At 45.8% G+C, this 18198-nt stretch overlaps 1 protein-coding gene across 1 annotated transcript in view; it reads right to left on the bottom strand.

Moving 5' to 3' along the window:
• Positions 1-18198, bottom strand: part of dnah1 (dynein, axonemal, heavy chain 1) — a 524711-nt gene that overhangs the window by 464565 nt on the left and 41948 nt on the right. The window contains exons 8-9 of the mRNA XM_041191637.1: positions 12132-12289; positions 562-773 (exon numbers count right to left, since the gene is read on the bottom strand). Of these exons, the coding sequence (XP_041047571.1) occupies positions 562-773; positions 12132-12289 (370 nt within the window). The remainder of the gene's footprint in view (positions 1-561; positions 774-12131; positions 12290-18198) is intronic.

Raw genomic sequence — 18198 nt, 5'->3', positions numbered from 1 at the left:
AAAAGTCCTGGGCAATCATTGCTATAAAATTCTGGAAGCCTTCTAAAGCTACCAAAAATAATCAGAGATCAGCAAAAACATGCATTAATGCTTTCTCAGTTTGATATAGAATTTTTTAAAAATATAATAATATAATATTAATATTCAGTTACTATTCAGGGATGTGGGCTTTTCTGACAGGCCAGTATTTATCGTCCATCCCTTAATGCCCTTGAGAAGGTGGGGGTGAGCTGTCTTCTTGAACTGCTGCTGTCCCTGTGGGGAAGTACACCCACAGTGCTGTTAGGCTGGGAGTTCCAGGATTTTGACACAGCCAATCCAACTAATATTGCGGCCTGAAAGAATTCTAACATGCCAGAAGCAATGATTGATGAGCACTTCATTCTTTTAGCCGATGGAACGCACATATCCTTGGAGAACTTAGCTTAACATCCCTTGTTCCTGACTGCACCCCCACAAAAATGCCTGTGTTCTTCTGAGTTTTTGATTCACAATCAACAGTAAATGAAATTAATTTCTTAAGTAAAATAATAAGGAAAGAGGCACCATCTAAACCATTACCTGTGCATGAGCCTGGGACTGCATCTGTTCGAATTCCTCCAGGCGAACACCTTTTATCAGGGTCACAAAAAATAGAGACATGGCTGCTACTTTGTTGCACTCAGCATGTACTTTGCACAGGGCTTTGATCACTTCTGGCTTGGTCAACAAAGTGTTAAAAGAAAATGCCTTTCTGTTTTGAGAAAATGGATAATCTGGGAGTTGTATACATCCTAGGGAGACAGAACAATATAAATTCTATTTTCAGAACAAAAGGCACAAGCTCAGGTTTAGTTGATGGTGCAACTAAGTAAGCAGAAATAGGCTGTATAATTGAACAGTCCACTCATTTAAACATTTAAATTTAAGATTAGAGTAATTTGCGGAAGTGGAAATAGTTTTGTAATGTATAATATTGTTGCAAAAAGTGATCTTTTTTCAATCCTCGACAGAACTGAATTGTCTCCTGCCTGAAGTCAGTGGATTCCTTGTGGTATAAAAACAGAAAATGATGGAAAAACTCGGCAGCTTTTTCAGATAAGTTAACATTTCGATTCCGTATGACCCTTCTATGCTGCCAGGCCTGAGTTTTTCTGCATTTTCTGTTTTTATTTTCATATTTCCAGCATCTGCGGTATTTTGCTTTTATTTTGATCCCTAGCGGTGTCTATTTTGTCTTGCGCTCAGGGTCTAGATAGGGTTTCTTTGGAGTTTGCCTGTTACCTAAGAATGCTACCATAGACTGTTATTCCTAAAAACCTTTCTTGTTTATTTACAGATCTATGTACTTCTCAGTACTCTACATGAGGTTGTACTTCTACTTCCCACCAGATCTGTTACTTAATCATGTGATATTGCATCATAGTTACATCAGAATCAGGTGCTCTTGATGTTAACCCTTTACTCTACAGCGTCCAGTACACACCTACTGGCATTGATGTCATTTGCATTCACTTTGCACATGAGACAGTAGTGCTGCAGTTAGATGAGGCCCAGGAGTTAAAACAGCCCTGGCCTCATAATAAATCTGTAAGGTGTCCCAGTGATCCTGTACCTTGCTTCCCCTTGAACGCACCCCAAGCTAGAATCAGGACTAGGGAGTCTGCATTTCTCATCTGCTCTGATGAGTCTCCTAATGGCTGAATACAGAATACAGACTGGAAAACAAATCTGCAGCCAGTCTCCTTGATGCAGTACATGTTTTAGGGAAAATGAAATGAAATTAATTTTATTTTTCTTTCCTACTGAGATATTCAAGTCTATCTTGTGTCACTATAGTACAATGTTAAAAATTAGAAATGAGATGCCAAAAATATAAGTACACATAAAGAATAGTGGAAAATAACTTGGACAGATTGAGAGTGGTTAGCAAAGCATATGGAGTCTCGGGGTTCATAGATTGCGGCATTGAGTACAAAAGCAGGGTACAAGGTTCAAAATACACGGGGATGGCAGGCAAATTCACTCTCGAAAAATCCCAGAAAACCCGTGAAACTCATCATTGGGGTGAATGAAAGAAAAGTCACCTCCCGTACGTGGGAGAAACAGAAGCTGTGAGGAGCTGCACCTCCAATCACAGATTCTGTCCCTCCCAATCTTGCTGGTCCTCCAGAAACAGAGGGCAGGATATTGAGTTTGGTGAGCAGGGGGGCGGGGCCCACTCGCCCACACATAAGATGACGTGGGATGATGTCAGGTGGAACTCCTGACGTCACCCCGCGTCATTTCAATTTTCAAGTCGGCTGGGGGCACAGCCGAATCAGCTGTGCACCCACTGACCAGTCAATGGCCAATCAAGGCCATTTAAAAACTAATAGAAGTAGTTAAAGGACCTGCCCGTCCATCCTTAAGGTTGGCGGGCAGGCCGGGAGCCCTGGCAGGCTTCAGAAAAAACATGAAACCTCATCCATGAGCTGGGATGAGGTTTCTTGTAGGTTTTTAAGAATTTAACAAATGTTTAATTAAAAATGATGGACATGTCCCAACTCATGTGATAGTGTCACATGAGGGGACATGTCAGGGAATTTTATTTTTCTATATTTCACAATTTTAAATTTGGTGCTGATCTCCCTGAGGCAGCACCTAGCCTCAGGGAGATGAGTGCGCTCTTCCGTGCGCATGCTTAGGGAATCCTCCCTCCCACACAGGGAGCGCATAGCGCTTCCTGGCGGACGTCATGCTGGGCAGGCCTTAATTGGCTCGCCCAGTTAAAATGGCGGTGCACCTCCAGTTGGGGGTGCCGATCAGAGCCGCGCCCACACGTGCCCGCTCCTGAACATCCCCCCCAAAGGGGGGAAAATTCTTCTCAGAATCTGTGATTGTGGGAACAGCAAGAGTGGGAGAGCCAGAGGTGAATTTTTTTCACCAACTTGAGAAAAAAGTTTGCCTCTCAACATTACCTACCAATAAAACATTTTAAGCATTCTCTATATAGCAGTTAATGACTCCTGCCAAGTACACGAAAAACAGTTAGAAAGCTGTTTAATCATCTAGATAAAATTATAAAATAAATCAGTGTTATATACTAGGCATTAGAGGATATTGTGAGTACTGAATATAAATTGACAGAGGTCTGGAATTGTCTATTGAAACTACATCATCTTATGCCTGTATAGTTTTCTTAATGTGTCAATAAGGCAGTGAATGAAGATTTGCTGATGCAAACAGTGCCTTACAACAAGACCATGAAAGAATTGCCAGAACAAATCTGATAGGTAAGCATTGTGAGTTGGCAATATTTTCAGTCACATAGGCCAAAATTTTCTGTTTGGCGGGCGGGCAGAGCAGGTGCTGATGCGGGCAGCAGTGGACCCAATCACCACCCGCGATTGGGGCCGCGCTGCCATTTTCTGCAGACAGGCCAATTAAGGCCCGCCTAGCGCATTTTACGACTCCCATGGAGAGCGGGAATCTGAAGTTTGCGGGTGGTGTGTACAACTGGGTCCAATGGCAACCCGGCAGTCTGTTTAAAAAAAGGCCTGGCAGCCTCCTTTAGGCTGTTTGCTATGGCCAGCTACAGGTGGTGCTGCAGGGGGTCTGCACAGCAGGCCAATGTTGAGGGAAGGCCAGAGGAGGAGGGCAGGTTGCAGGGTATGACCCAGGAGCAGGGCAGGCTGCAGGGTAGGCCAGCAGTGGGCCAACGTGCCCCTCGCTTTTCTGATGATTGCCTTGCTGCCCTTCTCGAGGAGGTGGCAGCACGGCGGGAGGTGCTGTTTCCCCAGGATGGAGGAGGAGCCCCCCCCCCCCCCCCAACATGACCAAATGTGCCTGGGAGGAGGTGGTGGAGGTGCTGAGCTCCCGCGCAGCGCATCTGGATCCAGTGCCGTAAACGCTTCAACGATTTTTTGCGCTCTAGAAGGGTGAGTACCACGTTGGTGTTGGGCATTTAACCCAGCAGGTAGCCTTAGCCTTTGAGGGCCCCCCCGCCAAGTTTTACTATCATGACTGCATTGACTCATGTTGGACATTTGTCTCACACTGGGTGGGCAAGCAGGTAGTGACCATGCTTACATCAGCCTCAATGGTTCATGAGAAGATGGATTCTCCCCGCACTATGTGTTGGTCTTAGTCGCACATGACTAGTCTGGGGGCAACCTGCAGAACATGCAGCTAGGCGCATACTCAGAATTCCAAAACATCCTATTCACAGTGATGAGATTGTGGAAGGGGACCCTCAAGATATCGTGACCAAGAGCCAACTGGTGCCCTCAGCCCCGCACCTAGTTGCGCCTCCTTGCCATGGGAGCTAAGACCGTGTGTCTCTGAAAGTGATGGACACAGAATGTGTCCAAGGTGGCCGTTCAGTGTGGGGGGGGTGTTGGGAGCAGTCAGATTATATTTTTGTGACCGATCAGCAGTAGCGTGGAGAGGAGGCACTGGACGCCTCAGATGGGCCACTGTGGTCAGGGTGCGGCGTCCGCATGCAGAGTACATGTGCGATTAGCCTCAATGTCTTCTCTGTTTTGCAGGAGAAAAATGTGCACAGTGCTTATTAGCGTTTGTGCACTGGAGGCGGCCAGGCCCAGTTGGTAATATTGAGCCGTTTTGAGCAGGAGGTCCTGGAGCTTGAAACGCACATGCGCCCAGGTCCACAGGTGTCAGTGAGGCTGGGGTGGAACGCCCAGGTATTTGAGGTCCACAGTCACATCCGCTCTGTCTTCCCACCATCCATAGCACTGATGATTGTTGGAATCGTTAATGTAGCAACACTGTTCATACACAGACTAGAGTCAGACGTGTGGGTCATTGACAAAGGTCCCCCAGCCCTTCAAAGATGCGTGTGTCCAGCACCTTCCAAAGTCGCCTTATCCCATTTCTGACCACTATCCCCATGGCCTTGTATGCCATGGCATCGCAACTGCACATCCAAATACTTATTACATGTTAGGAGGGTTTCTGCATTCACCACCCTTTCAGGCAGTGCAAGCCACATTACTGTGTGCAAGAGTTCCTCATCACCTCACCTGTCAAACTCATGCCCCTTACCTTAAATAAATGCCACCAGTTAGTCATCCCTCCGCCAAGGGGAAAAGTTCCTTTCTGTCCACCCTTTCTATGCCCCTCATAATGTTATGAAGCTCATTAATGTCACCCCTCAATCTCCTGTGCTCCACGGCAAATATCCCCAGTCTATGCTATGTGTCCTCAAAACTCCAACTCTCCAGCCCAGCATGCATCCTGGTCAGCGACCTCTGCACTTTCTCTATTCTAATCACATCTCTCCCATGAAGCGCTGATCAAATCTGCACACAGAACTATAGCTGTGGCCTCGGCAGCGTTTTCAGCACTTGCAACATGACGTCCCTGTTCTTACGTTCTATTCCTCGGCTAATAAAGGCAAGTATAGCATTTGCCTCCTTAAAATGCTTATGTACCTGTCCTGCTACCCTAACAGGTCTGTCGACATGCCCAGCAAGGTCCCTCTGATCCTCCTTACTTTCCACAGTCCTAACATTCCTTGTGTATTCCCATACCTTGTTTGTCCTGCCCAAGTGCTTCACCTCACACTTATCTACATAACATTCCATTTAGCATTCCTTAGCCCATCTGACCACCCTGTCTGTAGCCACCTGTAATGTTTGGACCTCCTCCTGACTATTTGTCACCCCACCAATGTTCGTCTCCTTAGGCTCTGGAAGGCTGAGCACATAATGAGCGTGGGGGAAAGGGATGAAGTGTGTGGACACTAACTGATCCACTGTCCTTGTTGTTATTTTCAGCATCATCAGAGCCTCTCAACCAGGATCGGTTGCAGATGCCCCCTCTCACACCTGAGGGCTCTCAACTGTCACCTGCGTCACACCAATTCTGCTGGGCAGGCACCAGTGCAGATACTAGCACATCAGTGGGAATTACAACATCGGCTAGTGTCCAGGGGCACAGTGGAGAGGTCACTTCACAATCGCAGGAGGAGATGGCAGAGACAGGTAGTGCCAATGGCGCCAGCAGCCGGAGGACGGCAGGGGACCAGGTACATGCTGAGTTGGGGCGTGATGTACCTCTGGAGTTGTCCGCAACACAGCAGCTGCAGTAGGTGCGGCCGGGTGTGCGGGAGCATCTGGCAGTGTTGCATGAGACCATGCTTCGCTTGCTGTCTGTGGTGGAGGAGTCCACACAGAGCATGAGTGATGCCATGAGCCTCATGTCAGAGCATCATGCTTCCTGCATGGAGAGAGTGGCGACTTCTCCTGAGGGTACGCTTGGACCTGCAAGCCCTCACAGCGCCAGTGGCCACAGCTGGTCATTGGCAATGTGACAGATGGTCTGGGCACCATGTTTCCCAGCTTGGTGCCCATCCATCTATGGCGAGCAGGGAGATCCGAAGCAACCTCACATCGGTGCAGTAGCTGCCTGTCTTCTCTGTGGGCTCCTCTCAGGGCGCTGCGGATGAGGGCAGCAGCTCCTCCGCCCCTCTCCCTGCAACTGTTGCATCCATTGAGGCTGTGATGACTGGGAGATGCCAGCTATGGCACTGGCCGCTCCCTACCAGGCAGGGCCAGCACAGACTCCACGGGCCAGGGGACATCCACCAAGGTCATCGAGGCCACCAGGACAGCAGAGTCAGCAGGCTGTCTCAGGAGCCACTCCGAGCCATGGAGCGGCACCAAGAGGCACCCGTAAACGTAAGCATAAGGCACCTTAGGCATACAATGGGTCTCTCACTGGTGCTTTTGTGTTGGCCCTAGATTAGGGAATTATTTATTGCTGTTGCAAAAACATTTTGCTTTCATTTTGTTGCACTATATCATGGATGAAATTAAATCCGGATGTGTTACCATGGCTGAGGGTGACTCCTTTGTTCTGCATTTATATATTTTACAGACATGTCATGAGTGTTTGAGTGGACATTGAGGTTTATATCCAAAGCTCTTAGTTGCAGCTGATGAAGTGGCAGATGAAACACTTAAATGCCGTGTATGGAAGCGCCAGGCAAGGCTGGTCTTCCTAATCCATTTGTGTGGAGCTAGCTGAAGGTTCGTTGGATTAAAGTCTCCCGGATGTCCCTGCCTCCTTGGTATAGTCCCGGGTCAGCGTTCAGCCCCTCATCATTGCCCTGTGTTTGCTCATCCTTCAAATCGATACTGGACAAATTGTGTGCAGCCGCATCCACTACGTCCCCCCTTTCCAGTGCAATATTGTGCAGAGCGCAGCATGCAACCACTATCACCGAGACACGATCTGGGGGGTACTGGAGTGCGCCCCCTGAGCATTCCAGGCATCGAAAGCGCATCTTGAGAAGACCAATGGCTCTCTCCACCACAGACCTTGTGGAGGCATGGCTCTTATTGTAGCGCTGCTCAGCTTCTGTTCTTAGATGGTGGAGCGGCGTCATGAGCCACCTGCTGAGGGGATAGCCCTTGTCATCCATCAAGCCGGGCTGGAGCACTGAAGAGTCCCAGCATCTAGGAGTGTCTGAGGATGCGGGCATCATGGGAGCTGCCTGGGTACTTTGCACAAACTTGTAGAATCAGCATCCTGTGATCGCACACTATCTGCATGTTCATGGAGTGGAAGCCCTTCCTGTTGACAAAGGCACCGGGCTCACCTGCTGGCGCCTTGATGGCCACATGTGTACAGTCTGTAGCACCCTGGACTCGGGGGAAGCCAGCAATGGCCGCGAAGCCTCTGACTCGCTGTGTCTGGCTTGCCTGGTCCCAGCGGAAGTGGATGAAGGTCAATGCATGCCTGAACAGAGCGTCTGTGACCTGCTTGACACAAGTGTGGACAACTGATTGGGAGACACCGCGAAGATCACCCACCGAGCCCTGGAAGGAGCCAGAGGCATTGAAGTTGAGGGTAACTGTGGCCTTCAGAGCCGCTGGCATGGGTAGTCCGCTGGCATGGAGAGATCTCAGGGCCAATCATCTGACAGATGTACTGTATTGTCTCCCTTGACCGTCGGAGCCTCCTTCGGCACTGCACCTCAGTCATATTGAGGTAGCAGCTTCACCACCTGTATACCCTGCCAGATAGTGGCGTCTTCTGTGGATCCTTCCACCTTGGACTACCACTTGGCCCTGCGGCCCTTGTGCCTGTACTCCCAAAGGTGGTTCCCCTGGAGGCTGATTGTGCACTCCTGGCCTCCTCCTTATTCTAGCCCTCCCTTCCTCCTCAGAGGAGCTGCCTCCAGTAGACATGTCAGAACCCAATCGCAGGCTAAAGGGAGGCCTCCGGAAAGCTGCAGGCCCAATAAAGATTCCTGACTGAAGAGTGCTGAGCTGATGGTTAAAAGTACACAGAAAGCTGCTGAAATTCGTTCTGAACTTCTACAGATCACACAGGCGAGTTTAGAAAACTTTCTGCAGTAAATACTTCACAGACCAGATTGACAACCCCATTGAGCACTCTTATCACGCCCGTGGGTGAGTTTTATTAAAAAGTCGCTTACCCACCTGCCCGTTGGGCACGTATGCCAAGCTGAAGATTGCACGGGCACCTGAAAATTGGCGTTGATTGCCGAGTTAAGGGCCTTAACTAGTCTGTTAATTAATTGCGGGTGCACGTCACACTTCATCGCGCACCTGCCCAGCAAAACATCGCAATGGTGCACGGTGATGTCATTTTACGCGCTGACATGTGGGGCCCGCCCCCCACACATCACCCTGAAAATTCTGCCCCATAGTGCCTTTTTTGCGACCATTAATGGTTTATAAATTAAGGAGGTTTTATATATGTCTTGATGCTTCTTTGCACTCTTTGATGGTGACTTGTGAGTTTAGATTTTCCGCTATAGGTATAGTGTACACCCACATGGATAATGGTGGGTCTTAGACTCAAATGGACATTTCTGATATCAGATCATTGACCTGAGATAGTAACTCTTTCTTTCCCACATTGCTGCCTGACCTGTGGAGTGATTCCAGTGTTTTGTTTTTATTTCAAATATTCACCCATATTTTTGATGTTAGATCAGACTTTCTTGGAATAATGGAAAATGGGTGAGAATAATTCGGGAGAGGTGCAAAACAATTGCTGACTCGGCATCACCCGCTTTACAAAAGGTCACGATCTACCCCAAATGATGGGGAGCTAAAAAGTGCCCAGACTGACTAGAGAGAAACAAAGCACAATCAGTAAAGGTAACTGAAAACACAAGTGAACAGGTTCAAAAATAAGTCAATAAATCCATCTCTGACTCCCTCCAAAGAGTAACCAGACTTCACAGATCCTATGAGTGGCTCTGAAAAGATTTACATTTTACTTATTCTGTGCTGTGCTAGCAGCACTCGCAGAAAGAGAGGAGCTTTACCTCCGTCAGGCCATGAATTGGAACTCTTGCTCTCTGTGCGACTCCCAATCTATCCCGTCTCCCTCTGGCAGTAAAACAGGACGGGACTTTGAGTTTCGCGCCAATCTGCCATCTCTATCTAAACTTTCCTGTTAGTCCCAACTCCCAAGTCCAAGTGAAGGGTTAACAATGGGAGCAATTGCAACAGCATTGCAAAGGGATCCTAAAATCACAAACCCAGTACTATTGTGTACCCACAGCAACTTTACACTCCAACAGAACCCATTACGCTATAGCTAGCATCATCAGCTTTAATAATGGTTGGAGCCAAAGTGAGCACCTTTTAAAATAAATCCCCATTCTTTTATTGGTGTCTTTCCAATGGGGAACGGAACTTGCTGTGAGTTAAGAAATGGGCAGCAGAGTTTTGGATGACTTCAAGATTAAGGAGGGTAGAATGTGGCAGACCCAGTAAGAAAAGGAACAAAACATTACACTACACAGGAAACTGATTATTTTTTTAGTTAGTATATTCAAATTCTGCAACATGCTGCTGCCCTTTTGATGCTCAGGTCAAGCTGTGTAATCTTGCTAACCTAGTTAAAAGGTAAAGTGGCAGAGGCAAGAAGGGATACCTCACAACATGGGGATGGGAATGGAAAAGTATTGAATGAAGTGCCCAGAAGTTTGTGCCAGAGCCTCCTGATCTACTCAAATAACCTGGACTGAGTTTTAGGGCGAGCTTTTGTAGTTGGGGGAACAGAAGGAGTCAAAGCCTTAGATGGGCAACAAAGCACCATTTAGATCTGAGTAAATGAAATCCAATACAGCAACATAAATTTATATAGCCCCTTTAACATAATTAAACATTCCAAGGTGCTTCACAGGAACATTAAAAAACAGAGTATGACACAAAGCCACATAAGCAGATAGGAGGTAAGGTGACCAAAAATATGGTAAAAGAAGTACGTTTAAATGAGTGTTTTAAAGGAGGAAAGTGAGGTAGAGAAACAAAGGGGTGTAGGGAGGATATTCCAGAGCTTGGGGTTGAACCATCAAAATGGATGGCCACCAAATCTGGGATACACAAGAGGCCAGAATTAGATAGCTTGGGAGGGTTTTATAGCTGGAGGAGATTGCATAAGAATTTTAAAATCAAGGTGTTGCTTAATTGGGAGCCATCGTGGGTCAGCAAGCATAGGGTTGATAGGGGAACGGAACTTGTTGTGAATTAAGGCACGGGCAGCAGAGTTTTGGATGACCTCAAGATTAAGGAGGATAGAATGTGGGAGACCAGTAAGAAGTGTGTTGGAATAGTAGACTCCCTGAAAACCAAAAAGTAGCCCCCATAAGATAAAAGTACCCTTTGAGAAAATCTCAAGAAAAGCCCTCGAAAAGAAAATTATTTTGACAAAAACAGAATTTTCCAGGTAATTCTTTGTTTTTGTTTTGGATTTCCAGCATCCGCAGTTTTTTGTTTTTATTTTTATAAATTATTTTGACGCCTGGCAGGTGTCATAACTCCTGTTATGAAGCTCTGGTTAGGCCCCAGCTAGAGTACTGTATCCAGTTCTGGTCACCATATTTTAAGAAGTGTGTGAAGATCCTTGAAAGAGTGCAAAGGAAATTTGCCAGAATGGTTCCAGGGATGTGGGGCAGGGGGAGGTGGGGGTGGTTTAGGCCCATGCGGTTAGATTTTATGGGGCATCATGGTCCCCAACCGCCTAGCTAAAACATTCTGGGGAACCCAACCACGATACGGCTGGCTGACCCAGGTTAATTTGGAGCAGCATTCATTGCCTTAAGGAAAGAGGTCTGCCCCTCTCTCAAAAGGAAGTCCCGCCTTAGAGGTCATCCAGTCAATCGGATGATCAGCAGTCTATAGTCCTAGCAGTGCCAGGTTTGAATGGTGGCCACTCCTGGACTACAGCCAGTCTCAAAGCAGGGGAGCCTGCACACCAAGGTAAATCCAGAGCATCTCTGGGGCCAGATTGGCAGGTGTCAGTGAGGGGTATGGGGGGCTGAGATTGAAAGATGTGGGGGAGGGGCGGGGGTATGACATTTGATGGGGTGCCTCCAATGGCCACAGGGGATCGCCAAAGGAAGTCTCCCCTGCCTGACACTAGCTCAAGCAGTTAAAGCTGCTGGGTTACCCGCTTGGTCTGCGCCTCCCCCTGCCATAGGTAAAATAGCAGCAGGACCGGGATGAAGCCTTTATGTGGCCATTAATTGGCCACTTAAGGACCTCAATAGGTGGGCCACCCAACATCCCCACTGCCCTCCATAAAATTTGAGACATTTTATGACGGGCAAGTGGGTGGTAGGTGCTGCATTTTACGAGCTCCTCCTTCAAACCCATCGGTGGTAGAGAGTTCAAATCCAGCCCAAGAATAGGTTGGAAATGCAGGGTTTTTCTCTTTGGAGCAAAGGAGATTGAGCGGTGATTTGATAGAGACGTACAAGATTATGACAACCTGAGATAAGGCAGACAAGAGGAAACTCTTCCCATTAGCTGATGGCAAAAGGACTAGAGGACACAGATTGAAGATTTTGGAGGACAGATGCAGGGGGATGTGAGGAAGAACTTTTTTACACAGCGAGTGTCAATGACCTGGAACTTGCTGCCAATGAGGGCGGTGGAAGTGGAAACAATCAATGATTTCAAAAGAAATTGGAAGGGCGGTTGAGGGAAATAAACTTGCAGACATTGAGATCAAGCAGGTAGTGGGACTGACTGGATTGCTCTGCGGGGAGCCAGTATGGAGTGAATGGTCCTCCTTCTGTTCTGTAAATGCATCTATGAAGTTAAAACTGGAATAAAGTAAGCTTATAAAGTATTAAGCAGAGAAGACTTCCAGTTTACCTTTGCTTGGCACTTTTTCTTCCTTTTTATCTGGAAGAGTGACATAAGAAAATGCTTTGGGGTCAGACAATACCATGTTGTCAAAAGTAATTTTATTCATGGTCCGGTTATACTCCAGACGAACCTCCTGTTCAATCCTTTTAAAATAGTTCGGCAACCTAAAAAAATAGAAAATCAATAATCAAAACATGTAACAAACAGTAATTTTTATTTCCTATTTCAAGCCACTGTTCTCACCACACATTTTCCCTATGATTGCATAGTGGTTTTGTCACTTGATGAATAATCCAAAGGCCTGAAACAACAATCTGGAAAATGTGAGTTTGAATCCCATCATGGCAATTTGAGAATTTAAATTCATTTTCTCAAAAAAAGAACAATAATAAAGAAGCTGGTATTAGTAAAAGTAACAGTCACACAGTCCGATTGGGGTAGAAAGACAACTGGCTCGCTAACGCACTTTAGTGGAAAAAGTCCCGATCTACACCAATCTGGTTGACTCTTAACTCTACATTGAATGGCCGATCAAACCCATTAGCAGTGGCCAAGCATCACCCTGTCAGGGAAATTAGGAACAGGCAATAAATTCTGGCCTTGCCAATGTTGCCCATATGACAAGAATGAAGAATATACTGAAGTATGACCTTCTATCAGGAGGACCAGGAGCAAAATAATTCATGCTCCATATCATGTCATCATCACCTCTCAAGAATAATACACAGTGATTATTATTTAAGTGCCAGCTTGGTTCAGTAAGTAGTACTCTTAGCTCTGAGACAACAGGTCATTAATTTAAGACCTATTCTATATGTTAGAATATAATCTCTATTGGCACTCCAGTGAAATATTGAGGGATCGTTGAGGATGTTTTTCTTTCAGGTATGATGTCAGATGCCAGAAAAAAAATGATTAATTGGTTATTCATCTGAATGAATAACTATCGTAAAAGTCTGAACAGATTGAGGCTCTTTTCTATAGAAAAGAGAAAGTGGAGGGGCAACCATATAGATTTCTTAAAAATTAAAAAGGGATTTAATAGGGGAGAAGGAGACAAAATGTTTCAACTTGGAGGAATGCAAAACTAGATCTCATAAATATAATGGAGTCACTAATGAATCCAATAAAGAATTCGGGAGAAATGTAGTATGGAATCTACTGCATGGAGCAGTTGAGGCAAGGAGCATAGAAACACATAAGAAACGCTAGTAAAGTACAGAACTTACTTATTTCCAAACCTCATTGGAACAGTGGTCCAATCATGGGCAAAAGAGTTGAATTTCAAAGGTGAGGTGGCACTGACTGCTCTTGACATCAAGGCAGTATTTGACTGAGTGTGGCATCAAGGAATCCTAGCAAATTGAAGCCAAGAGGAAACAGGGGTAAGACCTTCACTTGCTGGAGTCAAATCTAATACAAAGGAAGATGGTTGTAATTGTTAGAGGCAATAATCTCAGCCCCAGTATATTGCTGCAAGAATTCCTCAGGGCAGTGTCCAGGCCCAACCAATTTCAGCTCCTTCATAAGGATCTTCCCTCCATCATAAAAACAAAAGAGATGTTCATGATGATTGCACAGTATTCAATTCACAACTCCTTCAGAACTACAGTGAGATATTGTCAGGGCCTATAGCCTTTGCTATAGCAAGTATGCACAGCCATTTCTTGATATCATGTGGAGTGAATTAAATTGCCTTAAGGCTGGCATTTGTGAAGCTGGGAGCCTCAAGAAGAGACCAGGATGGATCATCAACATAGTACCTGGCTGAAGATAGTTGCAAATGCTTCAACCTTGTCTTTTTCCACCAATATGCCAGGCTCCAGCATCACTAAGGATTGGGATGTCTTTGGAGCCTCCCCTACCTTCATTTAATTGTCATCTGCCATTAATGACTAGATGCGAATGACTGTAAAGCTTTGATTTGATCCATTGGTCATGGGATCACCTAGTTCTATCTCCAGCTTGCTGTTTCTGTTATTTAGCATGCATGTAGTTCTATGTTGTAGCTTTACTTGTGAAGGAATCCATGTAAAGAAAGACAGCCATAATGAAGGGTTATAAGAGTAAAAGTCATTTTCCTATAAATAAGAGTTTAAAGAATTTCAAAGGGTTTATTTTTAAAAAGGACAAATACAGTTGTCAATGCCTAACTATACATCCTGACTTGTCTTTTACAGCAATGAGGATCCGCTAATAAGACACACACCCAAGAAACTGCACACAACCACAATTTATTTCTAATGTCAGGAAGACACAGAGCAACATTTTTCTGCTGTCAGGGGAGAAGTGCGGGAGCAGGCGTGGGCAGGCGGCCCTCCGATCAGTGCTCCTGATTGGGGGTGGCCGCCATTTTTCGTGGGTGGGCCAATTAAGGCCCGCCCAGCGTGATGTCACTCAGAAGCGCTGAGCGCTCCCTGTGCAGGTGGGCCCAGGGGGGGGTGGGGGAATGGCAAATGCAGAAGTGCGCACTGATCTCCCTGAGACTAAGTGCTGCCTCAGGAAGATCAGTTCCCAAAGTGAAAAAGTTATTCTGTCAAAAATTTAATTTATTATCCTCGTCCCATCATGTGACAATGTCACATGAGTTGGGACATGGGCATATCTTTAAATAAAAGTGAATCTTAATTTTTAAATTCAGTCATGAAACCTTATCCCACCTGTTTTGAGGTTTCATGCTTTTTCAGGTGGCCGCCAGCGCTCCCAACCTGCCTGCCAACCTTAAGGTTGGACAGGCAGGTCCACTAATTGGCTTAATTATTTTTTGAATGGCTTCAATAAGCTGTTGACAGGTTGGTGGGGCACAGCTGACTCGGCTTCGCCCCCACCGACCTGAAAACGCAAATGACACGGGATGACGTCAGGTGTTCCATCTGAAGTCATTCCGCGTCGGCAAGTGGGCCCCACCCCGGCTTGCCGACGGGAAAATTCTTCCCACAATGTAGTAATTGATAAGAACATCACACTTGGTTGGGAATGTTTTCCAAAATAAAACCATTCATAATATTAGAACACAGACTTCTGACTAATGGAAATTAACCATGGGGAGAATTTTCCCATTGGCGAGCAGGGGCAGGGCCCACTCGCCGACACGTAAAATAATGTGCGGTGACATCGGGCGGGCGTCCTGACGTCACCGTGCGTCATATAGATTGTCAGTTTGATGGGTGAGCAGCCACGTCAGCTGCGCACCTGCCAAACTGTCGAAGGCCTGTTAAGGCCATTAACAAAGTTGTTAAAGTTGTTAAAAATGCTGCCCATCCAACCTTAAGGTTGGCGGGCAGGTGAAGAGCCCAAGCAGTTTTCGCATTTTTCATGAAACCTCATCCATGGGTGGGATGAGGTTTCATGAAGGGTTTATTAATTAAATAAAAAATTTTCAAAAAATTAATGGACATGTCCCAGCTTATGTGACAGTTTTATGAGGGGACATGCCCTTAAAATAATTTTTCACCTTTATTAAATTTTCCAGAACTTAAACTAATTTCCCTGCCTTAGGGAGATTTCTGCGTTCTTTCGTACATGCGCGTGAAAGAGTGCAGGCCCCAAATCAGGGAATCCCCCCACCCGCACAGGGAGCACACAATGCTTCCGGGTGTGCGTTACACTGGGCAGGCCTTAATTGGTCCACCCACGTAAAATGGCGGCATGCACCCAATCTGGGGCGCTGATCGGGTTCACGTTGGCTCCCACCTGTCCCTGCACAACCCCATCAACGGGGGAAAATTCAGCCCCATGAGTTCTGGCAAGCAAGGCTTCCCTAGAATCAATAACGGCCAGTCCTTACATCAAATTTAACAGTTATATAGAGCTTCTTAGAATAGGAAAGGATTGTTCTTAAGTAGAAGTTAACAGAGATCAAAATCAAATTTGGAACATAGGTGGAGAATTTTCTCCCCATCGGGCAGGCTGGGTGGGTGGCAGCGGGTGCAGATCTGATCGCTGCCCATGATCAGCTGCGCGCCGCCTTTTTACATGGGCAGGCCAATTAAAGCCCGCTCAGCTGGAAGCGCTCAACGCTATCTGTGCAGGCGGGGAGAAAAGGGATAGTCGGGGCCTGCGCTCTTTCGTGTATGTGCGCAAAAGAATGCAGAAATCTCCCTGAGGCACAAAGCTGCCTCAGGGAGATTAATTTCATTATGGAAAATTGGAAAAAAGGAAAAATAAAATTAGTCAGACATGTCCCCTCATGTGACATTGTCAGATTAGCTGGGACATGTTTATGAATTTTCACAACACCTTTTATTTAATTAATAAACAATTCATGATACCTCATCCCACCCGGGGATGAGCTTCCATGAAAAATGGGAAGGCTGCCTGGGATCTTCGCCTGCCCGCCAACATTAAGGTTGGACGGGCAGCCCTGTCAAGTACTTCAATTAGATCATTAATGGCCTTAACAGCCGACTCCAGTGTGTGCCCACCAAACTTAAGAACGGAATGACACATCATGACATCGGGATGCACACCCGACATCACTGCACGTCATTTTATGTGTCGGCATGTGGGGCCCGACCCCGCACGCAGATTGGAAGATTCTGGTCATAAAGTAGGAAGAACCTAATTACAATTAAGAGACCACGCCAATACTAAGAAATGAATTATGCAGCCAAAGATACACCATAAGTATTGAGAATATACATCGGATAGTAGGATGGGGAGGTGGTGGGGTAGTGGTATTGTCACTGGATTAGTAATCCAGAGACCCAATGCAATGCTCTGGGGACCCAGATTTGAATCCTACCAGATGGTGGAATTTGAATTCAATGAAAATCTGGAATTAAAAGTCTAATGATGACATGAAACCATTGCTGATTGTTGTAAAATCCTTACCTGGTCTGGCCTACATGTGATTCTAGGCCCACAGCAATGTGGTTGACCCTTAAATGCTCTCAAGGGCAATTAGGGATGGGCAATAAATACTGGCCTAACCAGCGATGCCCACATCCCAAGAACGGATTAAAAAAAGATTCACTTAAGCATCACTTACTCAGGGATTATGGTAAATGTTACTTTAATATTTGATGGATATCCTATTTTAAATATTTTTTACTGTAACAACTGAAATTTAAGATGAGATTTGCTACTAGAAATAAGATTGTACCATCTCTCCTTCTCCTAGAACCTATTTAACCTTGTGATTGACTGTTTTCACCTGACTTTGAATTGTTTGTTCAGTTCTTTAATAAGATTCTATATATTTTAGAATTTATATTATCTCACATAGTTTTCTGTCTCGCTAATTTGAGAGCGCAACTCCGTATTCCCTTTAGAAGGGAAGTACATTACCGAGGAGCAGCCTAGACCTAATAATATCTGGGAAATTATAATCTGGCTTTAATTTACTAAAAAGGGTAAGCAGAGGATGGTAATAATATTAGCTGCCTACTTTCTTTTGAACAAAGATGGATCAGCCCTTCAGACCCACTTAAGCATTTTTGGGATCTGTCTTTGTCTACCTGAAGTTGAAGGGAATTATCTGAGAGGTACTCCTGATCTGGGATTTTCCCAAAAAGGGGCTAGGATTATAATACACCTTCACTAGGATGGCACCTTAATTTTAGATTCATCTGATGCTGCTCCTGGCACCTCTCCTACACTCATTGAACCAGGATTGGTCCCCTGGCCTTATGATAATAAAGAGTAAAAGAAATGCTGGGTCATAAGATTACAGATTATGTTGGAATAGAATTCTGCTATTACTGATGCCAGAAGTGCCTCATGGTTGCCCAGTTCTGAGTTGTTTGTTCTGTACAGAATCTATCCCATTTCGCACGGTGATAGTGCCACATAAAACAATGAAAGGTGTCTTCAGCAGAAATATAGTATTTCATCTCCCAAGGACTGTGTGAAGGTTCTGCTGTAGAAGTGTCAAATAAGGACTTTAATGACACGGCATACAGGAAAAGGCTGATGAGCATGCACACATGGATGGTTGGTAAATTGGTAGGCCTGCCAGAAAGCCTGTGGTCACTGTCAAGGAACATAGTAAAGACTGGCACAACTTGGTACAAGGCTTTATGCAGAGCTTGGAATTCAGCCTTTCCAGTGTGGTTGTGGTGAACTCCACAAG

The sequence above is a fragment of the Carcharodon carcharias genome, chromosome 7, assembly GCF_017639515.1.
Source record: "Carcharodon carcharias isolate sCarCar2 chromosome 7, sCarCar2.pri, whole genome shotgun sequence".
Lineage (NCBI taxonomy): Eukaryota > Metazoa > Chordata > Chondrichthyes > Lamniformes > Lamnidae > Carcharodon > Carcharodon carcharias.
This window is presented reverse-complemented; position numbering and strand designations above follow the sequence as displayed.